At 41.5% G+C, this 21,231-nt stretch overlaps 1 protein-coding gene across 1 annotated transcript in view; it reads left to right on the forward strand.

Annotated features, from left to right (window-relative positions):
• EML6 (EMAP like 6) overlaps nt 1-21,231 on the forward strand; it is a 317,359-nt gene that overhangs the window by 272,422 nt on the left and 23,706 nt on the right. The window contains exons 32-35 of the mRNA XM_078852321.1: nt 758-887; nt 11,707-11,805; nt 14,612-14,785; nt 18,061-18,269. Of these exons, the coding sequence (XP_078708447.1) occupies nt 758-887; nt 11,707-11,805; nt 14,612-14,785; nt 18,061-18,269 (612 nt within the window). The remainder of the gene's footprint in view (nt 1-757; nt 888-11,706; nt 11,806-14,611; nt 14,786-18,060; nt 18,270-21,231) is intronic.

Genomic DNA, 21,231 nt, shown 5'->3' on the forward strand with positions numbered 1-21,231 from the left:
ACAGTTACAAAAGGTAGGTAACTTTTTTTTACACATAACTTTTGCACTGCAATTTCTTTAAATTGATTTGGGTGAAAAAAATAATAAATGTATATCATAGAATTATAGAATATATGTTTGTTGACCTTAAATTTACCTTAAATAGCCCTTAAAGAAACAACCAGTTTATAGCTGACTGATTTATTTAAAAAGAAAGGGAGTACTTTTAGCACCTTAGAGACTAACAAATTTATTTGAGCGTAAGCTTTTGTGAGCTACAGCTCACTTCATCGGATGCATGCAGTGGAAAATACAGGGGGGAGATTTTGTATACACAGAGAATATGAAACAATGGGTGTTACCACACACACTCCCCCCTGTATTTTCCACTGCATGCATCCGATGAAGTGAGCTGTAGCTCACGAAAGCTTATGCTCAAACAAATTTGTTAGTCTCTAAGGTGCCACAAATACTCCTTTTCTTTTTGCGGATACAGCCTAACACGGCTGCTACTCTGAAACCTGATTTATTTAAGAATCAGAATATGAATTCAGTGGTCTAGTCAACCAGTAGTATTGTAGATAGTCAATGAAAATGTCATCCTTAAAATAGTAGAGTAGGGAAATTTTACTAATTATTGTTTAATTATTTCTTTGCCTCCCGAAATATTTGCTTGTCTAATTGGTTTAGCACCCTGCTTTATCTGATCCAAACATGGTTGGTAACTCCCTTGTTTGTTTTTATTCCACTATCTAATCTTTTTTCTTTACTTAACTAGGAGCTGGCTTTAGACCATGTTTTTGGATACAGAGGATTTGATTGTCGCAACAACCTTCATTACCTCAATGATGGTGCTGATATTATTTTTCACACAGCTGCAGCAGGCATAGTTCAAAATCTTTCCACAGGTAATTCACAATGAAACAGTACTGTGAAATTAAAAAAACAAAAACAAACCCCAAAAAACAAAAAACACAAAAAATCTATGGCCAAGACAACCTTTTCATTCAACAATCATAATTTTGTCACTTTCTTACATGTCTTTTTTCTTTTTGTATCCTGGTAGGGAATTCATGTAAATTAGTCTATAGTTGTTGGTTACTGTACTGTAGTATGAATGTAATAGGGTGCCACTGTTTTTTTGTGAAGCCACCCTGTTCCTGTGAGCAGATGTAGCTCCTGTGAGATATGTTATGCAAATCCTTGCAAGCATTTGTGACTGTCCCTTGTTAAAATTCACCCTGGATATAAGAGAGATGGTAGTGGCTCTCTAGGAAAAGAGAGCCTAGGGTTGAGTTGAATAGGGTTACCATATTTCAGGTTCCCAAAAAGAGGGAGACTGTGGGAGTATAGTTGGGGGAGCTAGAGAGGGTACCTGTAGCGGGGTACTCACTGGAGAGGGGGGCAGTGTCATGCCCTGACATGGTGGCAAGGTGGCTAGCACAAGCTCAGGACACAGCACCAGACATCAATCACCACATTCCTGCAAGACCCCCCCACTCCAAGGATGGGAACTGGGGCCTGGGTGGGTGGGATACAGCAGCTGTGGCTTTCAGGAGAGTGGACCAATCAGCTGTGGATGCAGGGAAGGAAACAATCAAAGAGTGGACCTACCGGGCCACTTTCTGAGCTGCAGCTTGTCTGCTCTGCAGATGTCCTGGATATTTCCTGTGTTTGAAAAATCCACCCAGAGAGAGAAAGGAAGCTCAAAAAAGAGGCAATGTCTGGGAAAACCAAGACGTGTGGTAACCCTAGGGCTGAACAGTCCTCAGTCCTCCCAACCTGTTGTATCATTTTACTTTTTTAACACAATCACATCCCGTTTGCACAATGTGTGTATGCTGTGTTTTGGAGAGGCTAAGAACACAACCTTCTCTTCATATAACAACAGGAGGAGGAGGAGGAGGAGCAAGGAGAAGTCTGGCCATGCTCCACAGCCCCAACCAGTGCTTAATTTATAATGAAAGAGTTGCTGGGGCTCAAGCAATCAGATTCCAAGGTTCAAGCAATTTTTTTACTTTCATAACTGACACGGCAAGCTCAGAGGTGCTGGGACTATGAACTGCCAAGCCTAGAGGTGCCGGGGCTCAGACTTGGCAAGCCCTGGCACAAATTAAGCACCAGCCCCAACCCTTCCATATCCCCCAGATTTCCATGGAGAAATACACTTGGGAGTTAATACTGCTCTTAGCTGTATTTACTCCCTCTCAGTCCCAGGCCTTGTCTACACTAGAGTTTTTGTCGACACAAGTTACACCAACAATAAAAAAACTATATAATTACATTGCTTGTGCATGTTCACACAATGTTCCTTCTGTCTGCGGAGCACATCCGCATTTGGTGCGCTAGCATTGACAGTGAGAGCAGTGCACTGTGGATAGCTATCCCACTGTGCTACTCACCACCTTCTGCAGCTAGGAGTTGTGGGAAGATGGAGTGGATCACAGTGCATCATGGGAGTGGGCTCAATGTTTTTTCTGTCCCATCATTTCGTGGACTTCCGACTGCATTTCATGCCATTTTTAGTGGTCCCTGATTACTGTGCACCTGCCATACCTGCCTGGAAGGATGGATCCTGCACTGCTCTCTACTGTTGGGGTTACTGTTATGAACACATTGTGGATGCTCATGCAGTATATCATGAACACCCAATCTGAATAGGCATTTGAGATGCTTCATCTGCTGTGTGCCATGGAAAGAAACACCACTTTTGGATTGATGGAGCAGCTGCACATGGTGGACCATCGCTTTTGGGCTCAGGAAACAAGCATAGAGTGGTGGGATTGCATCACTGTGCAAGTCTGGGATGATGAGAGGTGGCTGCAGAACTTTCGGATGCGGAAAGCCACCTTCCTGGAAATGTGTGTGGAGCTCGCCCCAGCACTGCGGCACAAGGACACCAGAATGATAGCAGCCCTCTCGGTGGAGAAGTGCATGGCGATCACTGTGTGGAAGCTGGCAACTCCAGACTGCTACCAGTCAGTCACATATCGGTTTGGAGTCTGGAAGCCCAACGTTGGGGTTCTGTTAACACAAGTGTGCAGGGCCATTAATCACATCCTGCTACAAAGGACTGTGACTCTTGACAATGTGTGTGAAATAGTGGATTGCTTTACCGCAATGGATTCCCTGACTGCGGTGGTGTAATAGAGGACTAGCATATCCCAATCTTGGCCCTAGACCATCTTGTGATGGAGTACATCTATAGAAAGGGGTACTTCTTTATTGTAGTGCAGGTGCTTGTGGATCACTGTGGTCGTTTCATTGACATCAACACAGGGTGGTCAGGGAAAGGTGCATGACTCATACATCTTCAGGAACACTGGCCTGTATAGAAAGCTGCAAGCAGGAACTTTCTTTCCAAACCAGAAGATTCCAATGGGGGATGTTGAAATGCCCATAGTGATCCTGGGAGACCCAGCATACCCCTTACTCCCGTGGCTCATGAAGCCTTACATGGGAAACCTGGACAGAAGTAAGGAGCACTTCAACAATAGACTGAGCAGGTACAGAATGACCATTGAATGTACGTTTGACAGATTAAAAGCACACTGGGGCTGCCTTTATGGCAGATTTGATCTAAATGGGGAAGATATTCTCATGGTCATAGCAGCCTGCTGTGTGCTCCATAATATTGTGACACTAAGAGTAAAAAGTTTCCCCCAGGATGGAGCACGGAGGCGGATTACCTGGCAGCTGATTTTGAGCAGCCGGATACCAAGGCTATTAGAGGGGCACAACAGGAGGCTATTTGAATCAAGGAGGCTTTGAGGCACCATTTTGACAATGAGCACCAATAATGTAAATCTTTTTATACAGCATTTTGCCATGCTTTGTTAACATGCTGCCTTGCATGAAAATTTTGATGATTCCTGACCATAATTTGTAGTCTGCAAATGTTCCAGTTGCCACTGTATATTAATTCCAGCAGCAACCACCGTGTGTAGGACACAAATAAAGATTATCTTTCAGAGAGTATGTTTTTATTAAAAGCCAATTAACAACACACACAAAACGCTTGGTGTAAAGAGAGATAACAGTGAAGGGCAGTGTCCTGATATAGGCTCTAATAGCTGTGTATAACTCAAGCAATCATTTTGGAAGCTGTCTGAAGGGGTGGAGTGAATGCGGTATTGAGACGGGCCAGGAAGATGCAAAGAATGGGTGGGAGCAGTTTGGGGAGGGCATAGCAAGCAGTGCCGTATCAGCTGTGGGGGAGAGGGGTGAGCATGCATGTATTCTGCCTGTAGTGTGATTAGGGACTTCAACATCTCCATTTGCTCCTCCATCACTTTTATTATCTATGCCTGGCCCATTAAAATTTGCTCCTGGCTCTCCTTACTGCCCTGCCTTCTAGTTTCTAATTTTCATTTCAAGTCCCTCTCCATGCCCTGTGTTCTTGTTTTTTGGCGTCTGAGGATTGGTGCACCTCTCAAAACATGTCCTCCTTATCTGGCAGAGGCACTCCACCGGTGTGTAGGGGGTTCCTTGAAGGCCACATCTGCAGAGACACAAGAAACAGAACCATGATGGTTATTGCAGCATTGAATCATTACAGTAAAATACACCTCTTTTAAAATATGAATCAGTTTCTCACTGTCCCTTGGCAAGCACACAGCTCGGTGAACATCATAAACATAGTGAGTTCACCCGGCGGTGGGGGGAGGGGTGTGTGCTCAAGATGGGGCAAAGGGTCTAGGTGTTTTTTTAAGGGGATCACTGCAAGGCATTGGGATAAAATTACAAATTCTGCCACCATTTTCCACAGGCAGGGTCACTGAAGCCAGTCCTGAGGGTAAGCAAGGGTGCATCTCCTGCATGCATGCGGCTTCAGACTGGGTCCATATGCTGCTCATTGTGGCTGCTTCAGTCCCTGCACAGGTGATTGCCAATTGGCATGGGAAAGTTTTCCTTATTGGGGGAAGGAACAAAGCAGCTCTGCCAGGGAACCTTCAGCAGAGGATTGGCAAGTACCTCCAGAAAAGTGTCCTAGAGATCTCTCTGCAGGATTCCCGTGAAATCTCAGTGTGCATTAATACATGTTCCATCCTACTGCATAGCTGCATAGGGGAATGTGCAAGCGCATCTAGTCTTGTACATTTCTATCCCTTAACCCACTTCTATCATATAACAAAGCAAAGCTCTACCTCATGTAACTGAGCAGCATCAACTCAAAAAGACCAGTTACCACAGCTCCGCTCTCCTGCATCATGTGCACCATAAATGGAGTGCTGGACTGGCTCAAACCCTCCTGGATCTAGAAGAGGTCCAGGCTCACCATAGTACCGAACAAGCCTGTCACCTGTCCCATCTTGTTTTCCAACTCGACCTCCTCTTCCACCGCTTCATCCTCAGCATTGAGTCAACTGTCCACTGTCTCCAGCCCCCTTCTCCCCCCAAAGTATCCTGGGTCTCTTGGTGGTGGAGGTGGGGTCACTGCTGAGGATCCGAGCATCCAACTGTGATTTCCCTACACCCCCCCGAATTTCCCCAACACCCCCCACCCCCAGTTTTGTGAACTAGTTACATGCCAATTTAGTGACTGTTTGGAAATTTGAAACATTAATACACATTTTAAAAGCATATACAGTGTATGATAAAATACGTGTATCTGAAAAAGTATAATAGATTTGAAAAGTATGAACATGGACTAGCTTCCTTATACAGCTGTTGTTTTTTATGACAATGTCCGTGCATTCATTTCGGTGATGTTGGCCAACCTAATAATTTCAAATGATGATTTGTAAGCAAAGTCTAAATGAGCTCTCCCTGACAGCTAGCAATGAGCTGGGGCTAGGGGGAAAGGCTTCAGGACCAGATTGCATTTACATTCACACCTAATCTACCTAAGTATCCAGCAAACAATTTTGCAGCCTTTTCACGTAGTTTGTCAGCATCGGCTTTGATGATCAGTTTGACAAACCAAGCTGCTCCACTTTTACCAATTATAGCATTGGGAAGCTTTCCTTCTTCATAAGCTTTTTTACAAGAGGAGCACCAGTAGCCATCTTTTGTAACTTCAATAAACGGGAACACTTTGACCGACAAACATGGGGAATGCCTTTAGGTTTTGGAGACACTGCTTCTTCAGTAGGTAGCTGTATTTGTGCTTCGGGCTGGTCGGATGTAGAGATACCACTTGAATCTTAAGATGCCATGTTGATATATTCTTGGTTCTTGATGTATTCTTCACCTTGGTTAGGTTTTGAGGCCTTTGAGTGGAAAAATTGTTGGGTTTTTTTGTCTTTTCATTTTCACTTTGACCTGCAACATATAAAAGAGATATGAATAAAGTAAATGTTTTGTTAGGATAATGGAAATTTAACATAAGGATAATGCAAGTTACACCAAAACACATAACAGGTCTAGATTTCTAAAAAAATATAAATTTTAAAAAAATGTATTTAATTTAAATTGACTTTTGAAAAGTAAGCCATCATGGGATAAGAGGGAAGTCCTCTCATGGATAAGTAACTGGTTAAAAGATGGGAAACAAAGGGTAGGAATAAATTATCAGTTTTCAGAATGGAGAGAGATAAATAGTGGTATCCCTGAGGGGTCGGTAGTGGGACCATTACTGTTCAACATATTCATAAATGATCTGGAAAAATGGGTAAACAGTGAGGTGGCAAAATTTGCAGATGATACAAAACTATTCAAGATAGTTAAGTCCCAGGCAGACTGCAAAGAGTTACAAAGGGATCTCACAAAACTGGGTGACTGAGCAACAAAATGGCAGATGAAATTCAAGGTTGATAAATGCAAAGTAATACACATTGGAAAACAATCTCAGCTATACATACAAAATGATGGAGTCTGAATTAGCTATTACCACTCAAGAAAGAGATCTTGGAGTCATTGTGGATAGTTCTCTGAAAACATCCACTGCAGCGGCAGTCAAAAAAGCAAACAGAATGTTGGGAATCATTAAGAAAGGGATAGATAATAAGACAGAAAATATCATATTGCCTCTATATAAATCCATGGTACATGCACACCTTGAATACTGTGTGCAGATCTGGTCACCTCATCCCAAAAAAAGATATATTGGAATTGGAAAAGGTACAGTGATGGGCAACTAAAATGATTAGGAGTATGAAACAGGAGGAGAGATTAAAATGACTGGGAATTTTCAGCTTAGAAAAGAGACAACTAAGGGGGGATATGATAGAGGTCTATAAAATCTTGACTGGTATGAAGAAAGTGAATAATGAAATGTTATTTAATCCTTCACATAACACAAGAACTAGCAGTCATCCAATGAAATTAATAGGCAACAGGTGTTAAAAAAACAAAAGGAAGTACTTCTTCACACAACATAAAGTCAACCCGTGGAACTCTTTGCCAGGGGATGCTGTGAAGACCAAAACTATAACAGGATTTTAAAAAGAACTAGATAAATTCCTGGAGAATAGGTCCATCAGTGGCTATTATCCATGCTCTGAGTGTCCCTAGCCTGTTTGCCAGAAGCTGGGAATGGGCAACAGTGGATGGATCACTTGATGATTACCTGTTCTGTTCATTCCCTCTGAAGCACCTGGCCTTGACCACTGTCGGAAGACAGGATACTGGGCTATATGGACCACTGGTCTGACCCAGTATGACCATTCTTATGTAAAAATTAATTATGATAATAAAAATGTTTAGTACAGAAACTCCCCAACATAATGACCTCTCAAGATAGCAATGATGTGAGATAACAACCTTGGCAAATAATGCATTTTAAAAATCTTGGCCGACTAGAAAACATATTTATATAAGTTTCCATTTCCAGTCACAAATCTAGCATTCTAGAGCAAAATCACTAAAATATAGTCCAACAAACAAATGTTTATTTAATGTGCCCCTCACTTTTCCTTCCACCGTACCCCACTCACTGGTGTTGTCCTTGGTCAGTGGAGACTCAGAGTTCAGAGGAGCTTTCACGTGAGTACACCTCCCAGGTGGAGGGCAAGCAGGTACCTTGCTCGTTCCTCCAGCTGCTCACTGTTCGCTCTGGCCACTGCTGTTTGTTGTGCCACAGTTCACTCCACCACTCTGTTGCCAATGGCCCTGCGCAGTCACCTCCGGCTGCCAACTGCCACTGTGACCTCTGCAAGTTGGTTTCTTGAGGTTCCACCCAGCTCTCAGTGATTTCAGCTGAGCTCTCAGTGGGGGAACCTCACTAGTGCAGTCTGGGCTGTGTCTTCCACAGAAACACTGTCCCCACAGCAGGACTAAGCACGTAGACCTGATTATCAGTGATTTCAGCTGCAGTGGTCACTTAACAGAACAAAAGACTATCTATGAAGCCTAATCAGCTCTGTCTTTAAACAGTGGAGAGGGACAGGTCCCCACCCTCTCTCTTGATGCCCTCAATCAGCACAGGCTAAGTACAGTTCTACTGCCCTTTACTCATACAATAAGAACAACAACATTTCATTCCCCCCCCCCCCACATTCAAGTGATTTGTAACCCAACCCCAGCCAAAATCTATCACTTGGGCAACACAGTTCTGTAGTGCATCAACATACAGAAAGCTTTATAAGCTTTCAACACCGGCCTCTGGAGTGCATCAACATACAGAAAGCTTTATAAGCCCACTTTCAAAGCCAATTTTAGAAGTACTTAATGAGGCTGTTAAGAATACTGGAGACACAACACAGTTCATGCAAACAAACATGGCTGTGGCATCCTACTTTCTATTTAAGCAAGAGATACCACACACCACAAACTGGAGGCCAATGTTAAGTGCATTGTCACTTGTTCATCCTGAAGTTGAACACTGGTTCCGAACAAGACCAGCAAATGCTCACTATCTTTCTGCAAGAAACTCAACTGACTGGCTAGAAGCATGCGGTGCAACAGTGAAAGACTCAACAGTTGAAAAAGTGAAGAACTCTCTCTCTCACCACATTCAAAAAAACTGCATACATGGCTAATGAATGCACCGATGCAAATTGGCATCAAGTATTAAGTCCTTGTGTATGTTATTTTGATATCAGGGGTAGGCCAGTAGATGCATTTCTAGATGTTCAAATTATAGAAGACACATCGGCTGCATCTGTGACAACCCACATCTTAGAAGAGTTAAATGCTTGTCAGTTGGACCCCAAACAGATGGCTGCTTGGCATTTGATGGAGCTACAAACTTCTCTGGAAGACATGGTGGAGTACAAGCTTTGCTCAGAGAAAAGTGTAACCCTAATCTCTCCTTTGCACACTGCAGAGGCCATCTACTCCAACTAGCACTAGTAGGAGCTGCAGAATCTTAAAAAGACATTTAAAAAGCTATAAGTTTAATGTCTTCATTATGTTATTTCTTCAGCATGAGTCCAAAAAGACTGAATATCTTGGAAAATATAGAAGGTACACTGGGACTGAAGTTCAAATTAGTCCAACCTGGGAAAAACCCCTGGCTTTCTCATGAGTGATCCTTGGCTGTTGTCTTAAAATTACTCCATCCATTATTACTGGCTTTGGAAATTATCTACCAAGATGAGATGGATCTAAGTAGCGAGGCTGGTGGATTACTTTTGCTACTACGTTTAGAGAAGACTATTGCCACTCTCTATCTCGTAAGTCTACCGTTAAAACCACTTGGGTCATTAAACAGTGCCATCCAGGCATCTGCTACAACAGTAGTAGATTTTTGTCCAACAATAGAAGCTACATTTGGATCAATCAGAGAGCTATCCATTGAAAAAGTACTGGAAGAAGCAAAGACTTCAGTCCAGAAGTTGACTAATGAAGGCATTTATATTGAATCCTTAAGTGAAGAAGACAAGAAGTGTTTGTTAAGACAACTGAAAAAGTACACAGACTTGATTCTTAAAAATCTACAACAGCGACTTCTAGACTCTACTCAACCTCTAGGTAACTTTTACAGATGCCTGTCCTATACAACACCAACAGGTGAGTGGAATGAGGCACTACCAGCAATGGGCCTGCCATGTGATCAGGACAGAATAGAGAATTTGAACACAGAGTGGAATATCATATGACGAATGAATGAAGATTTGACTTCAACTTCTTTTTTATCATCACTAGTGGCTCGACCTGATCTTTGTGTTCTGTTTCCTGGGATGAAAGAAGTAGGAATTCATCTCTTGCTACTCCCAGTCACAACAGCTGCAGTTGAGCGTTCTTTTTCATCATTGAATAGAATTTTGTGTTCTGAAAGAAGTCACCCTCTGCCTGATCATGTGAATGAACTAATGAGTATATCAATTGAAGGAATGGAAGTACCGGACTCATGAGAAGCCACCAAAGATGAACGCATTGCATTCAAGAAGTTCTTTAACAGAGTTCTGAAAAATTATAACAAGAAACCAAGAAGGATGTAGACATAGTGCTTCATAGAAGGCTTGAGTAGCCAACTTTAATTTGTATTAAATCTAATAAAATGGTCATGAAACATTTTTCAGTTTTTACTATGATGCCATACAGCCCACCTTCACCCTCACAGTGTCACCCCTCATCAGCCCTGACACACGCACCCCCATAAATTCGAACACCCCCCCTAATTTCAATTCCTGGGGAAACGACTGCGTGGCAGGTCTTCAGCACAGTACCAGAGCAACAGTTTGACTCCCTTGCCTTCTGGTACGCCTGCCCCAGCTCATTTATCTTTGCACAGCACTGATGTGTTTCCTGTTTCTAGCCCTTATTCAACAAGCCATGAGAAATCTGACCATAGGTATCAAAGTTCCTATGGCTGGAATAGAGCTGGGACTGCACACCCTTCTCTCCCCACAGTACCAGCAGATCCAACAACTCAGGTGTGCTTCAAACAGGACAGTATTTTCTGTGTAGACCATAGTCAGCTGGGAAGTTGTGATGTGAGCTGTCCATGCCAAGCAAACAGGTAGTGGAATTTTAAAAATTCCCAGGCCTTTAGAGGGGCAGGGGTGGATGATCAAACTGCTGACCAGCATGGTCAGGGTGGGCATTGTGGGACACCTCCTGAAGGCCATTTACAGCAACATAGCCAAGCGCAGTGTATACACTGACACTTTGTCGATGTAACTTTTCCACAAAAAGCTCTATACCTCTTGTTGAGGTCGTTTTATTTTGTTGGAAAAGCAGGAGAGTTTTGTCAGTGGAAGGAGCATTATAGTGTGTATACCTCCACTGTTTTGTCAACAAAATTCTGTAGTGCAGACAAGGCCCCAGTCTGTAACTGCTACTGAGTAGCTAGAGGGAACCAAGATAATTTCAGCAGTACATCCTAAGGATCTTCCTGCTAGGAAGAAAGGAGTGCCATCTGAGCCATTGTGTCTCCATCACTTTGGGAATGTCCTTTCCAGTGCATCCCCAGTATCTGTGTGGTTGGGAGGCATTATCCTATCTACACTGTTTTCCCTCTCCATCCTTGAGGGGATAATTTGCTAAATGAACTTCACAAAGCTTTAGTGTTCCTCTGACCCCCTCTCACAGGTTTTTCCACTTAAGAGAGAGATCTGAGTTATGCATTGTTCACCTTTGTCCTTGCCCTGTCCTTGCCTTGGCTGCTCCCTAGTCATCCCTGGTTGTAACTATTTGAAAAAGAGCAAACATCCTTTTTGTGAACAGTTTTAAAACTCTGTTTATAGCAGGTTTGTGCTGTATTTTAAGTAATGATTGCCCTGCCTTCCATCCCTTCCCTTGATCATTTAGTGTGGCCCATAGCAATAGATTGTTAGAAAAATTCTTCACTGCCATTGCTGAAATACTATTTTTAATAAAAACGTAATTGAATTTTCTTAGGAAGTCAGAGTTTCTACCTGGAGCATACTGATGATATTCTCTGCCTCACTGTGAACCAGCACCCGAAATATAAAAACGTTGTGGCTACCAGTCAGATTGGTAAGTGATTCTCCATATTAACAAAGTATTACTTAAAATTTATCAGGGGGACTGATTAATTGGGGCTGGGTGCGTTCATATTTAGGAATCTGGGAATTATCAGAGTTACTTTCCCAAGATTATCCTTTCACTCTTAATGAAATCACCAATTTTCGGCATTTTCTTATTATTTAAATCTGTCTGTCATCTCTGATTGTGAGTCACTGAATTTTAGATCATGGGACATCATGTGTTATAATAATGTGAAAAAGAAAAAAAATTGAATAGGACTGCTCCCACCAAGCCACTGTTCTGTAGTATAACAAAGACATTACTGAACAATGAAAGCATTACAATGAAACCACCTTCATAAAACCTCAGAAAGTGAAGCAGAATAAGAGAAAACTGCAATGAACTCCCTTTAGTAGTAAAAAACAGTTTGAGCTCCTAAGGCCCAATTCTGAAATCATACTTATGTGAGTAATCTTTACTCACATGAGTGGTTCCAATGGGTTACTCACAGGACTAAGAGCTGCATGATCAAGGCCCTTCAGATGCAAGCTTCAAGATAGAAAAATAGGGTCTGATTTCCCTTTTCACTTAAGCTGATTTAACACTGCTGTAAGTAACTCCACTGAAATTTGCACAGTTATTCCTGATTTTACACCACAGTAAGTGGGAGAAGACTCAAACCCATAACTTTTATACTAATGAAACTTAACAGTGAGACAGGGAAATGTCAGTATATCAACACCTTGACAAATTGTCCTTATCAGTTGTGAGGTTCTGAGCATGATCAGTTCTCATTGAAATTAATACAAATTTGGTTATTGAGCAGGCTCAAAGGTAGGGAAAATATATTTAGCTATCTATTAGCCTTATTTGAAATTCAAGTTCAAATATTAATATTAGGAAAAATATTCAAAAAAACTTTTACAGTTTTTTACTTCTGTCAAAAGAGTACCTAGTGTGCTATTGCAAAGGAAGATTTTGCAGTTTCTTTATTCATTGTTTTGTTATTAAAATTCACATGCTATTTATAGAAGATTAGAACTTGCCTGTAAATGCATCCTGGGCTAAAACTCAAAATAAAAAGGTTTCAGGACAGGAGCAAATGTTATTTTATACTTTAGGGGAAAAGAGTTCAGCAAAAAACAGACACATTCTGTTTGCTGTTGCCTTCTTATTCTCAGGGTTTTTATAACATTTAAAAAGAAAAATGCCTTTTCCCTATTGTTTTCACTCTGTCTGCCTCTATGTTATTCAGGTGACTCCACAGTGTCCAGTTAAATTCATTAATAATATTCTATAATAATAATTTACATGTATATAACACTTTTTATCCTGAAGGGTCCCAAAGTTCATTACACACTAGCTATATATGAGCTCTCTGAAATGCATTCACTTCCGGAGTGAACCATAGCACAGCATGCTGCACAACATTGAGGATAAGAGAAATATAAGAACATTTACAAAAAGTGCAGTGGAATCTTTAATGCCCACAGAAAGCATCGTGTGTTTAACTTAAGATCTCATCTGACAGAATAGTTGACTCTGTAGTTCATGCAACAATGCTAAAGTAGAGCTCAGTCCTACAAAGATTTAAGCTTGTGTGTAATTTTACTCATGTGCGTAGTCCAACTGAAGTCACCAGTTTAAGTGAAAGGAGAATCTCACCCTGCATTGCTCTTCTGATATTTGGGGTCAAAAGGGCATTTTCATGGAACTCTCATCAGAGTAACCCTTGCCCATGACTTCATTAGGACTACTCATTTGAGTATATACCCTTACAGGATTGGAACCTAAGTTTCAATTTCTTATATTTGGAAAACATTCATTCATAGTATCTTGGAGATAGCTTATACTATCATGTCCTAAATTTTGAAATAGAACCCAAATTGCATACTTTTTCCGAGTCCTTTAAAAAATATGTTTAGGAACTGTTATACTCACATGTTCCTTAGAATAAAATACTTGTACATTTTTCTCAACTAGATTCCTGTGATGGGATGGCATGAAAAAAACAAATTTTGCAGAACAGCTCCTTTCTTCTTTTCTGTCATTGTTTAAAGAACCCATAAAATCAGTGTGTCTGACTTTTAGTCAATATCCTACATAAAATATCGACACATTTTAGTGTAAAAATCACTTAATGTAAAAAAGCCTGCATAGCTCTAGCATTAAATGCCTTAATTAAAACAGGAAAAGCAATCAATATTGTTGGTTATCGTTTTATATTTGTGTATAAAAGACAGTGTTCCTAAAGAACATCAATGATATTCCTGCTTTTTTTATTTTGTTTATTTAATCCATATCCATTTTCAAATTTTTAATTTTGTGCTTCCTTCTGGTGCTGATGCTGAGTTCAGCATTAGAAACATGACTTATTTCAGCTATCGTTTTCCCTTGGTTCTTCCTCATTTGCTGTTACTCTCACAATGCAGGTGACATAACAGAATTTCCAGGTAAGGCTGTTTTGTGAGTTCTAATCAACGCAATTATGTAAAAGTTTCATGTTACCTGGTTGTATCTGTGTGAATTGCAGATACAAGTAAAAACATCAACAGACAGTTTATTTTGCATGAGGCTCTCCATGAGTGTTTTGTTGATCATTTAGAATTTGTCTTATTTCATGAACTACAGTAATTTTCTCCTATGTTTCATAAGCTATTACAAGCTTCTTCTTTTTTTTGAGTTGTGTGGTTCTTAATCTTTTAAAAAATGTTTTTAAATGTCTGTTTAAATGCCGTTCTTGAAAATGCTTATTTTATATTGAAGCCTTCACAAATTGAATTAATTCCATTTTAATGCATATCTTTGCATTAAGGTACAACTCCTTCTATTCATGTATGGGATGCTATGAATAAGCAGAGTCTTTCTATGCTGCGCTGCTTCCATGCCAAAGGGGTCAACTATATTAACTTCAGTGCTACTGGCAAACTTCTGGTGTCAGTAGGAGTTGATCCAGAACATACTATCACTGTGTGGAGGTGGCAAGAAGGTAAATCTAGAGCCCCAGCTCTTTATTATTTGCAATTATTTACTTTGTCCGTCAAGACTTTGTGATTAGCCCCATGTGTGACACAGATAAATCAGACGACAACTCTTCTGTACTAAGTGGTCCATTCTATCTTCAATAAATTCATATAACTATCATCAAGGTGAAATTTAGCTTATACAAGGATATACATATACAAGGATATACATCATCAGGGGCAGCTCTCCCGATTTTGCCGCCCCAAGCAGCCGCCGCCGAATTGCCACCGCCACTACAGCGGCAGAGCTGCCACCAAAAGCTGCCGCGGCGGGAAGGGCAGTGGAGCTGCTGCCGAATTGCTGCTGCGGGACACTGACTGCCGACCCATTCTAAATGCCGCCCCAAGCACCTGCTTGGAAAGCTGGTGCCTGGAGCTGGCCCTGTACATCATGTGTCAAGAAACCCAATAGGTGTGGGAGAGGGCTCTGTTCTGTAATACAATTCCTGGTTTCCACTTATCTAGCAGAGAAGAAGAATGTGACTGCAGACTCTCTCAGTAATTAATAGAACCTCATTAGTGGTCCTTAAATCAGGGAAGTTTTCGTCAGATCTTCCAGTGAGAGATGTGGAAAATGGATCTCTTTGCCACTCACTGCACAAGAAACTACTGGCCTTCTGATCTTAGCTCTAGGAGAAGACCATACACTAGAAATTGTTGATTCCTTCATTTATTATGGAGTGAGGCTCCTGTATGGCTTAATTAATGGTGCTCCAGAGTGTCACAGTTCAGGGCAACTGCACTTGTATTTTTTAACATGGTCCAGCAAGAGCAACCACTTAGGCTCCCAGCTCCTCAGCTCTCTTGGGCAGAGACCCATGTCTCTCTCTCTTCTGACCAGGGTTTTCCTCAGCTGCACAGTTCCCTGCCTATACTGTGAGTTCCCCAGCAAGCCAGACTACCTAAAAAGGCCTGTGTCTGAACTTTGCTTTCTCTCCAGAGGCTATAAACAGAATAATTACCATAGTTGTATGTTACCACACAGCTAAGCAAGCACATTTATTCATAAAATGAAAGTTTTACATATAAAATATACTAAAAACAATAAACAAACCTACACACATGCTAATAAGCTTACCCCCTGCTCCAGCAAGGGCTCTAGTAGGTGATCAGTCCTTCAAACCCCACACAGGGGTTTTCTGTGTTTACAAGTTCATAACAGCATTTTGCTCAGAACAAGAACACCTATGCATAGGTTGGCCTTTAGACTGTTTGGGTCTTTGATCTTCAGAGACTGAATCAGTCAGACAATGGTTCTCTCCTCAGGGCAAAACCTCAAACAAGGTTGAGTCCCGAGGTGGGAATATGCATTCCTCTCCCTCCGGGTATTTCCTAGAACACCCATTTAACATTGTCCCAAAAGTTCCTTCTTGTCTGGAGTATTGTTTAAAAAAATGATTCCTCTCCCCTCAGTAACCCCTCATTTGCCAGCAAAAAACTGCAATTCCAGCAGTTGCTAATATGCAGACAGAAGATTTGCGGGGCTTTAGTCAGGAAAGGAAGTTCTGGGACATGTCTTCCCTGGCAGGAGCCTTGCAAGCCTGCCTGCAGGCAGGGCAGCAGCAGTGAGCGGGACCTGCAGCCCAGATGCTGGGGCTTTCTACAGAGACATGGGGAGCTGGGGGCTCCATACTTCCTACACTGTCTGGGGTTTGGGGCTCAGCACGTCCTTCCTTTGGTGCAGCCTTCCCCTCCCTCCCTCCTTGGCAGGACACAGCTTGGAGATGTACTGTGCAGCTCCAGCACCTGGGCTGCAGCCCCTCTATACTACTGCCCTGCCCACAGCCTCCTCTCCAAGCCCACAGCCCTTTACTTCCTGTGCAGTCTCTGTGCGCAGGCAGGTTTGTGGGGCTGCAGCCCCAGAAGGAAGCACTGCTCCTATCTTCCAAAAAATATTGTTACTAAGAGGCCCGCCATTGCTAATATCCAAATCCCATTACCATTAAAGTCAATAGGACAAGATTTGTTCCCAGCAAAATGTTGCTGTGAATTGGAAGTTCTTGACTTCTTGTCAAGTATCTTGACAACTTGTCAACTAATTAATAAGGTGTCAATAGTTGGTTCCTATTAAGTAGAATCTATTCTAGTTCTTTGAAGCTTATAACACTTCTTAGGGTTTATATTGTCCAGCTCTCCTCCCTAGAGAAGTTACATACAATCCCACAATAATATATAAACTTTGTATTTATAATCCAATAGACTCCAAAGCTATTTAAACTTAATTCAATAAGATCTCACATAAATATTGAAGGAAATTCCTGTATCTGTCAGACTGACCAGGTCAGGAGACACAATGGTTCAGTGATCTTAATGGATCCATAAGATTTAGTTTTCAACCATGCAGTAAGTAGATCAGTGATAATAATTCCCATCAGGCTGAGAGTCTGTATGTAATCACTCACAACCAGGGCAATTCACTCATCCTGCCACTATTTTTCCCATTCCTGCACAATGTTCCCTCTAATTTTTGACAGGCCATGTGCTCAGAAAATTTCTTCTGTGCAAATCGTTGTGCTTCTGTGCAAATTTTTGTGCGTGCGGTGTTTCGCTGTGTGCACGGGGTTTAGGATCTGTGTGCACACGCACACCAGCACAGCTTAGAGGGAACAGTGCTCCTGCATATCCATCCCTATGAGGTTCTTCTCCACAAGCCTGATATTAAAAAGTATTTTCTTTGTATTTGGTATGGACTAAAACCCTTAAACCCCAAAGTTTTAATTGCATTTGACTTATAGGTACTGCAGTCTTAAAGGGGCCATGTCTCAAATGGTTCTGATTGTATTTTTTAGTGTTTTGACCTGGCATGCTTGCAGTTAGCAGTTCATGGCATGGCTCATACTATCAAGGTAGAGTGGCCCCTAAACTGGTGTTCTTCTTTGAGTACTGGTCCCTATGTGTATTCCACTATTGGTATGCATACACTGCATGTACCCAGAGCCAAAGAATTTTGAAAGTAGGATCCATTTGTCCGCACATCAACGTTTCCTAAGTGTGGGTGTTGTGAAGGGTTAGCCAGGGTCAGGGGGCTTGCAAGATGTATAAATTAAGATAAATTAAGCAATGGTGCAAGGTGGGTGTGTTTATTTCTTTTCCTGAACAGGGACTCATCCTTTGGTGTCTGGAAAGTAGTGCCCTAAGTTATCCAGTAGCACCAGTCAACTTATTTTTATAAAAGCACATGGAAGATTAATTTTGCAGGTAACTTTAGCATTATTTTTAATGTCTTCTTAATTTAAAACAGGGGCTAAAGTGGCTAGCAGAGGAGGACATCTGGAGAGAATATTTGTTGTAGAGTTCCGCCCAGATTCAGACACTCAGTTTGTATCTGCTGGGGTAAAACACATGAAGTTCTGGACACTAGCCGGCAGTGCTTTACTTTATAAAAAAGGAGTTGTTGGATCCAGGGAAGATGCCAAAATGCAAACCATGCTTTCTGTTGCCTTCGGAGCTGTGAGTTCAAATTGCTTGTTATGAAATTTCAATAATTTTTTATTAAAACCTGAAAGTATCAATGCTAGTTTGGATGAAATTCACTCCAATGTGGATGACCTATGCAAGGCTCTGTGAACCCTTATTCCACACTTAAACCCTTAACTTGGGACTTTTAAATGGTGCTCAGAGCATTGCAGGGGTCTTCTTGAACTGGGATTTGTCCCATAATAAATATCCTTTGGAATATTAGTGCTTACCTGGGACATCGCCTGATGTGTTTTTTATTTCCAATACTTAAATTATTTAGCAGTTGAGCAGTTAATTTAGAAAAATTAAATATTTTAATTTTGTTATGAGATTTTATATAAAAAAATTTCCCATGATGTTATATGTGACATACTGTAGTAATATAGCTTGTGATGACACTGTATAGTCCTTTCTATGTGTTCATTAGGGAACAAGTTAATGGCCGAATTTGATTTTAAGGGCACACGCAGATGTGCATTAGCCTGAAAATGGAGTGTTAATGTGAGTGAGCTGTAGCTCACGAAAGCTTATGCTCAAATAAATTGGTTAGTCTCTAAGGTGCCACAAGTACTCCTTTTCTTAATGTGAGACCAGAATCTTATCCAGTCTCTGCCTCTTGCAGAAACCCCATGCAGATTATTCTTGCCAGGGACAGGCATAATCTATACAAGACACCAATGGTAACACTAAACCTGCCCTTAAACTTCCATGCTAAACAACAGGGCCAAGGTTTTAAATACAGGTGCATAAAGATAGGCTCCTAACTCCTCAGTTAAGTGCCCAAATAAGTGACCTTATTGTCAAAAATGCCTGGCACCCATCTGCTCCCTTTGATTTCATGGCATTACAGTGTTGTAAATCTGGAATAATGCAGTGGAGAATAAGGCCCAAAACCACAGCTGTTGTAGACTATACTATTAATTATTTCTCATGACATAAGTTCCAAGGTGTAACCCCATTACTTGTCATCACAAAATTCTTTTCATACATAAAGGTCTACCTGCGGACAAGTCAAAACTCAGAGTTATTAATCACTGTTTATTCAGTAGAAAACAATAATCAACAAAAAAAAGCAATAATGTACTGTTAACTCAGTTCAACCTTTTCATTTGTATTTCTCATGGAGAGATTCCCAGAAATTATATCTTCTATAAACTGAGACCCACTTCCTATAAGGGAGCACTGTTTGCTGGGAGCACTGAACAAAAGTTGATTACACTCCAAAATCAGTAGGTAGACCCTCTCCAAAACACTTATAATCCAGACAGTTTACACATGTCCAAAGGAAGTTTTGTTCTTCGAGAATGTGTCAGTGTGTATTCCACTGTATGCATGCATATGCCTCATGTGAGAGACCAGAATTTTTTGAGGAACTGTGTGCACTGAGGCGAGGCACATATCCTGTGCTTCTTTGTGTTCCCATGTGAGGGCATAAAGGTTGAGGCGGTGGCTGCTCCCCTCCCAGAGTTCCCTCTTACCACCTGTGGCAGCAAGATGGAACCTGGAAAGTGTTTGACCCCCTACTTCTGAGCTTTGGCTAAACCTTCTGCAGACCTTCTGAACTCCTTTAATTGTCTTGATCTTCAACCTCTGTGTTCATATTGACCCATCTAGACCAATATCGATAAGAACATAAGAATGGCCCTACTGGGTCAGACCAAAAAGAAAAGGAGTACTTGTGGCACCTTAGAGACTAACCAATTTATTTGAGCATGAGCTTTCGTGAGCTACAGCTCACTTCATGAGCTGTAGCTCACGAAAGCTCATGCTCAAATAAATTGGTTAGTCTCTAAGGTGCCACAAGTACTCCTTTTCTTTTTGCGAATACAGACTAACACGGCTGTTCCTCTGAAATGGGTCAGACCAAAGATCCATCTAGCCCAGTATCCTGTCTTCTGACAGTGGCCAGTGCCAGGTGCCCCAGAGGAAATGAACAGAATAGGTAATCATCAAGTGATCCATCTCCTGTTGCTCATTTCCAACTTCTGGCAAACAGAGGGTAGGGACACCATTCCTGCCCACCCTGGCTAATAGCCATTGATGGACCTTGTCAAGGTTCCTCCCCCACTCTGAACTCTAGGGTACAGATGTGGGGACCTGCATGAAAAACCTCCTAAGCTTATCTTTACCAGCTTAAGTCAAAACTTCCCCAAGGTACAAAATATTCCACCCTTTGTCCTTGGATTGGCCGCTACCACCACGAAACTAATACTGGTTACTGGGGAAGAGCTGTTTGGACATGTCTTTCCCCCCAAAATACTTCCCAAAACCTTGCACCCCACTTCCTGGACAAGGTTTGGTAAAAAGCCTCACCAATTTGCCTAGGTGACTACAGACCCAGACCCTTGGATCTTAAGAACAATGAACAATCCTCCCAACACTTGCACCCCCCTTTCCTGGGAAATGTTGGATAAAAAGTCTCACCAATTTGCATAGGTGACCACAGACCCAAACCCTTGGATCTGAGAACAATGAAAAAGCATTCAGTTTTCTTACAAGAAGACTTTTAATAAAAATAGAAGTAAATAGAAATAAAGAAATTCCCCCTGTAAAATCAGGATGGTAGATACCTTACAGGGTAATTAGATTCAAAACATAGAGAACCCCTCTCGGCAAAACCTTAAGTTACAAAAAAGATACACAGACAGAAATAGTTATTCTATTCAGCACAGTTCTTTTCTCAGCCATTTAAAGAAATCATAATCTAACACGTACCTAGCTAGATTACTTACTAAAAGTTCTAAGACTCCATTCCTGGTCTATCCCCGGCAAAGACAGAATATAGACAGACACACAGACCCTTTGTTTCTCTCCCTCCTCCCAGCTTTTGAAAGTATCTTGTCTCCTCATTGGTCATTTTGGTCAGGTGCCAGCGAGGTTACCTTTAGCTTCTTAACCCTTTACAGGTGAGAGGAGCTTTCCCCTGCCCAGGAGGGATTTCAAAGGGGTTTAT

This window comes from Lepidochelys kempii, chromosome 3 (genome assembly GCF_965140285.1).
Source record: "Lepidochelys kempii isolate rLepKem1 chromosome 3, rLepKem1.hap1, whole genome shotgun sequence".
Lineage (NCBI taxonomy): Eukaryota > Metazoa > Chordata > Testudines > Cheloniidae > Lepidochelys > Lepidochelys kempii.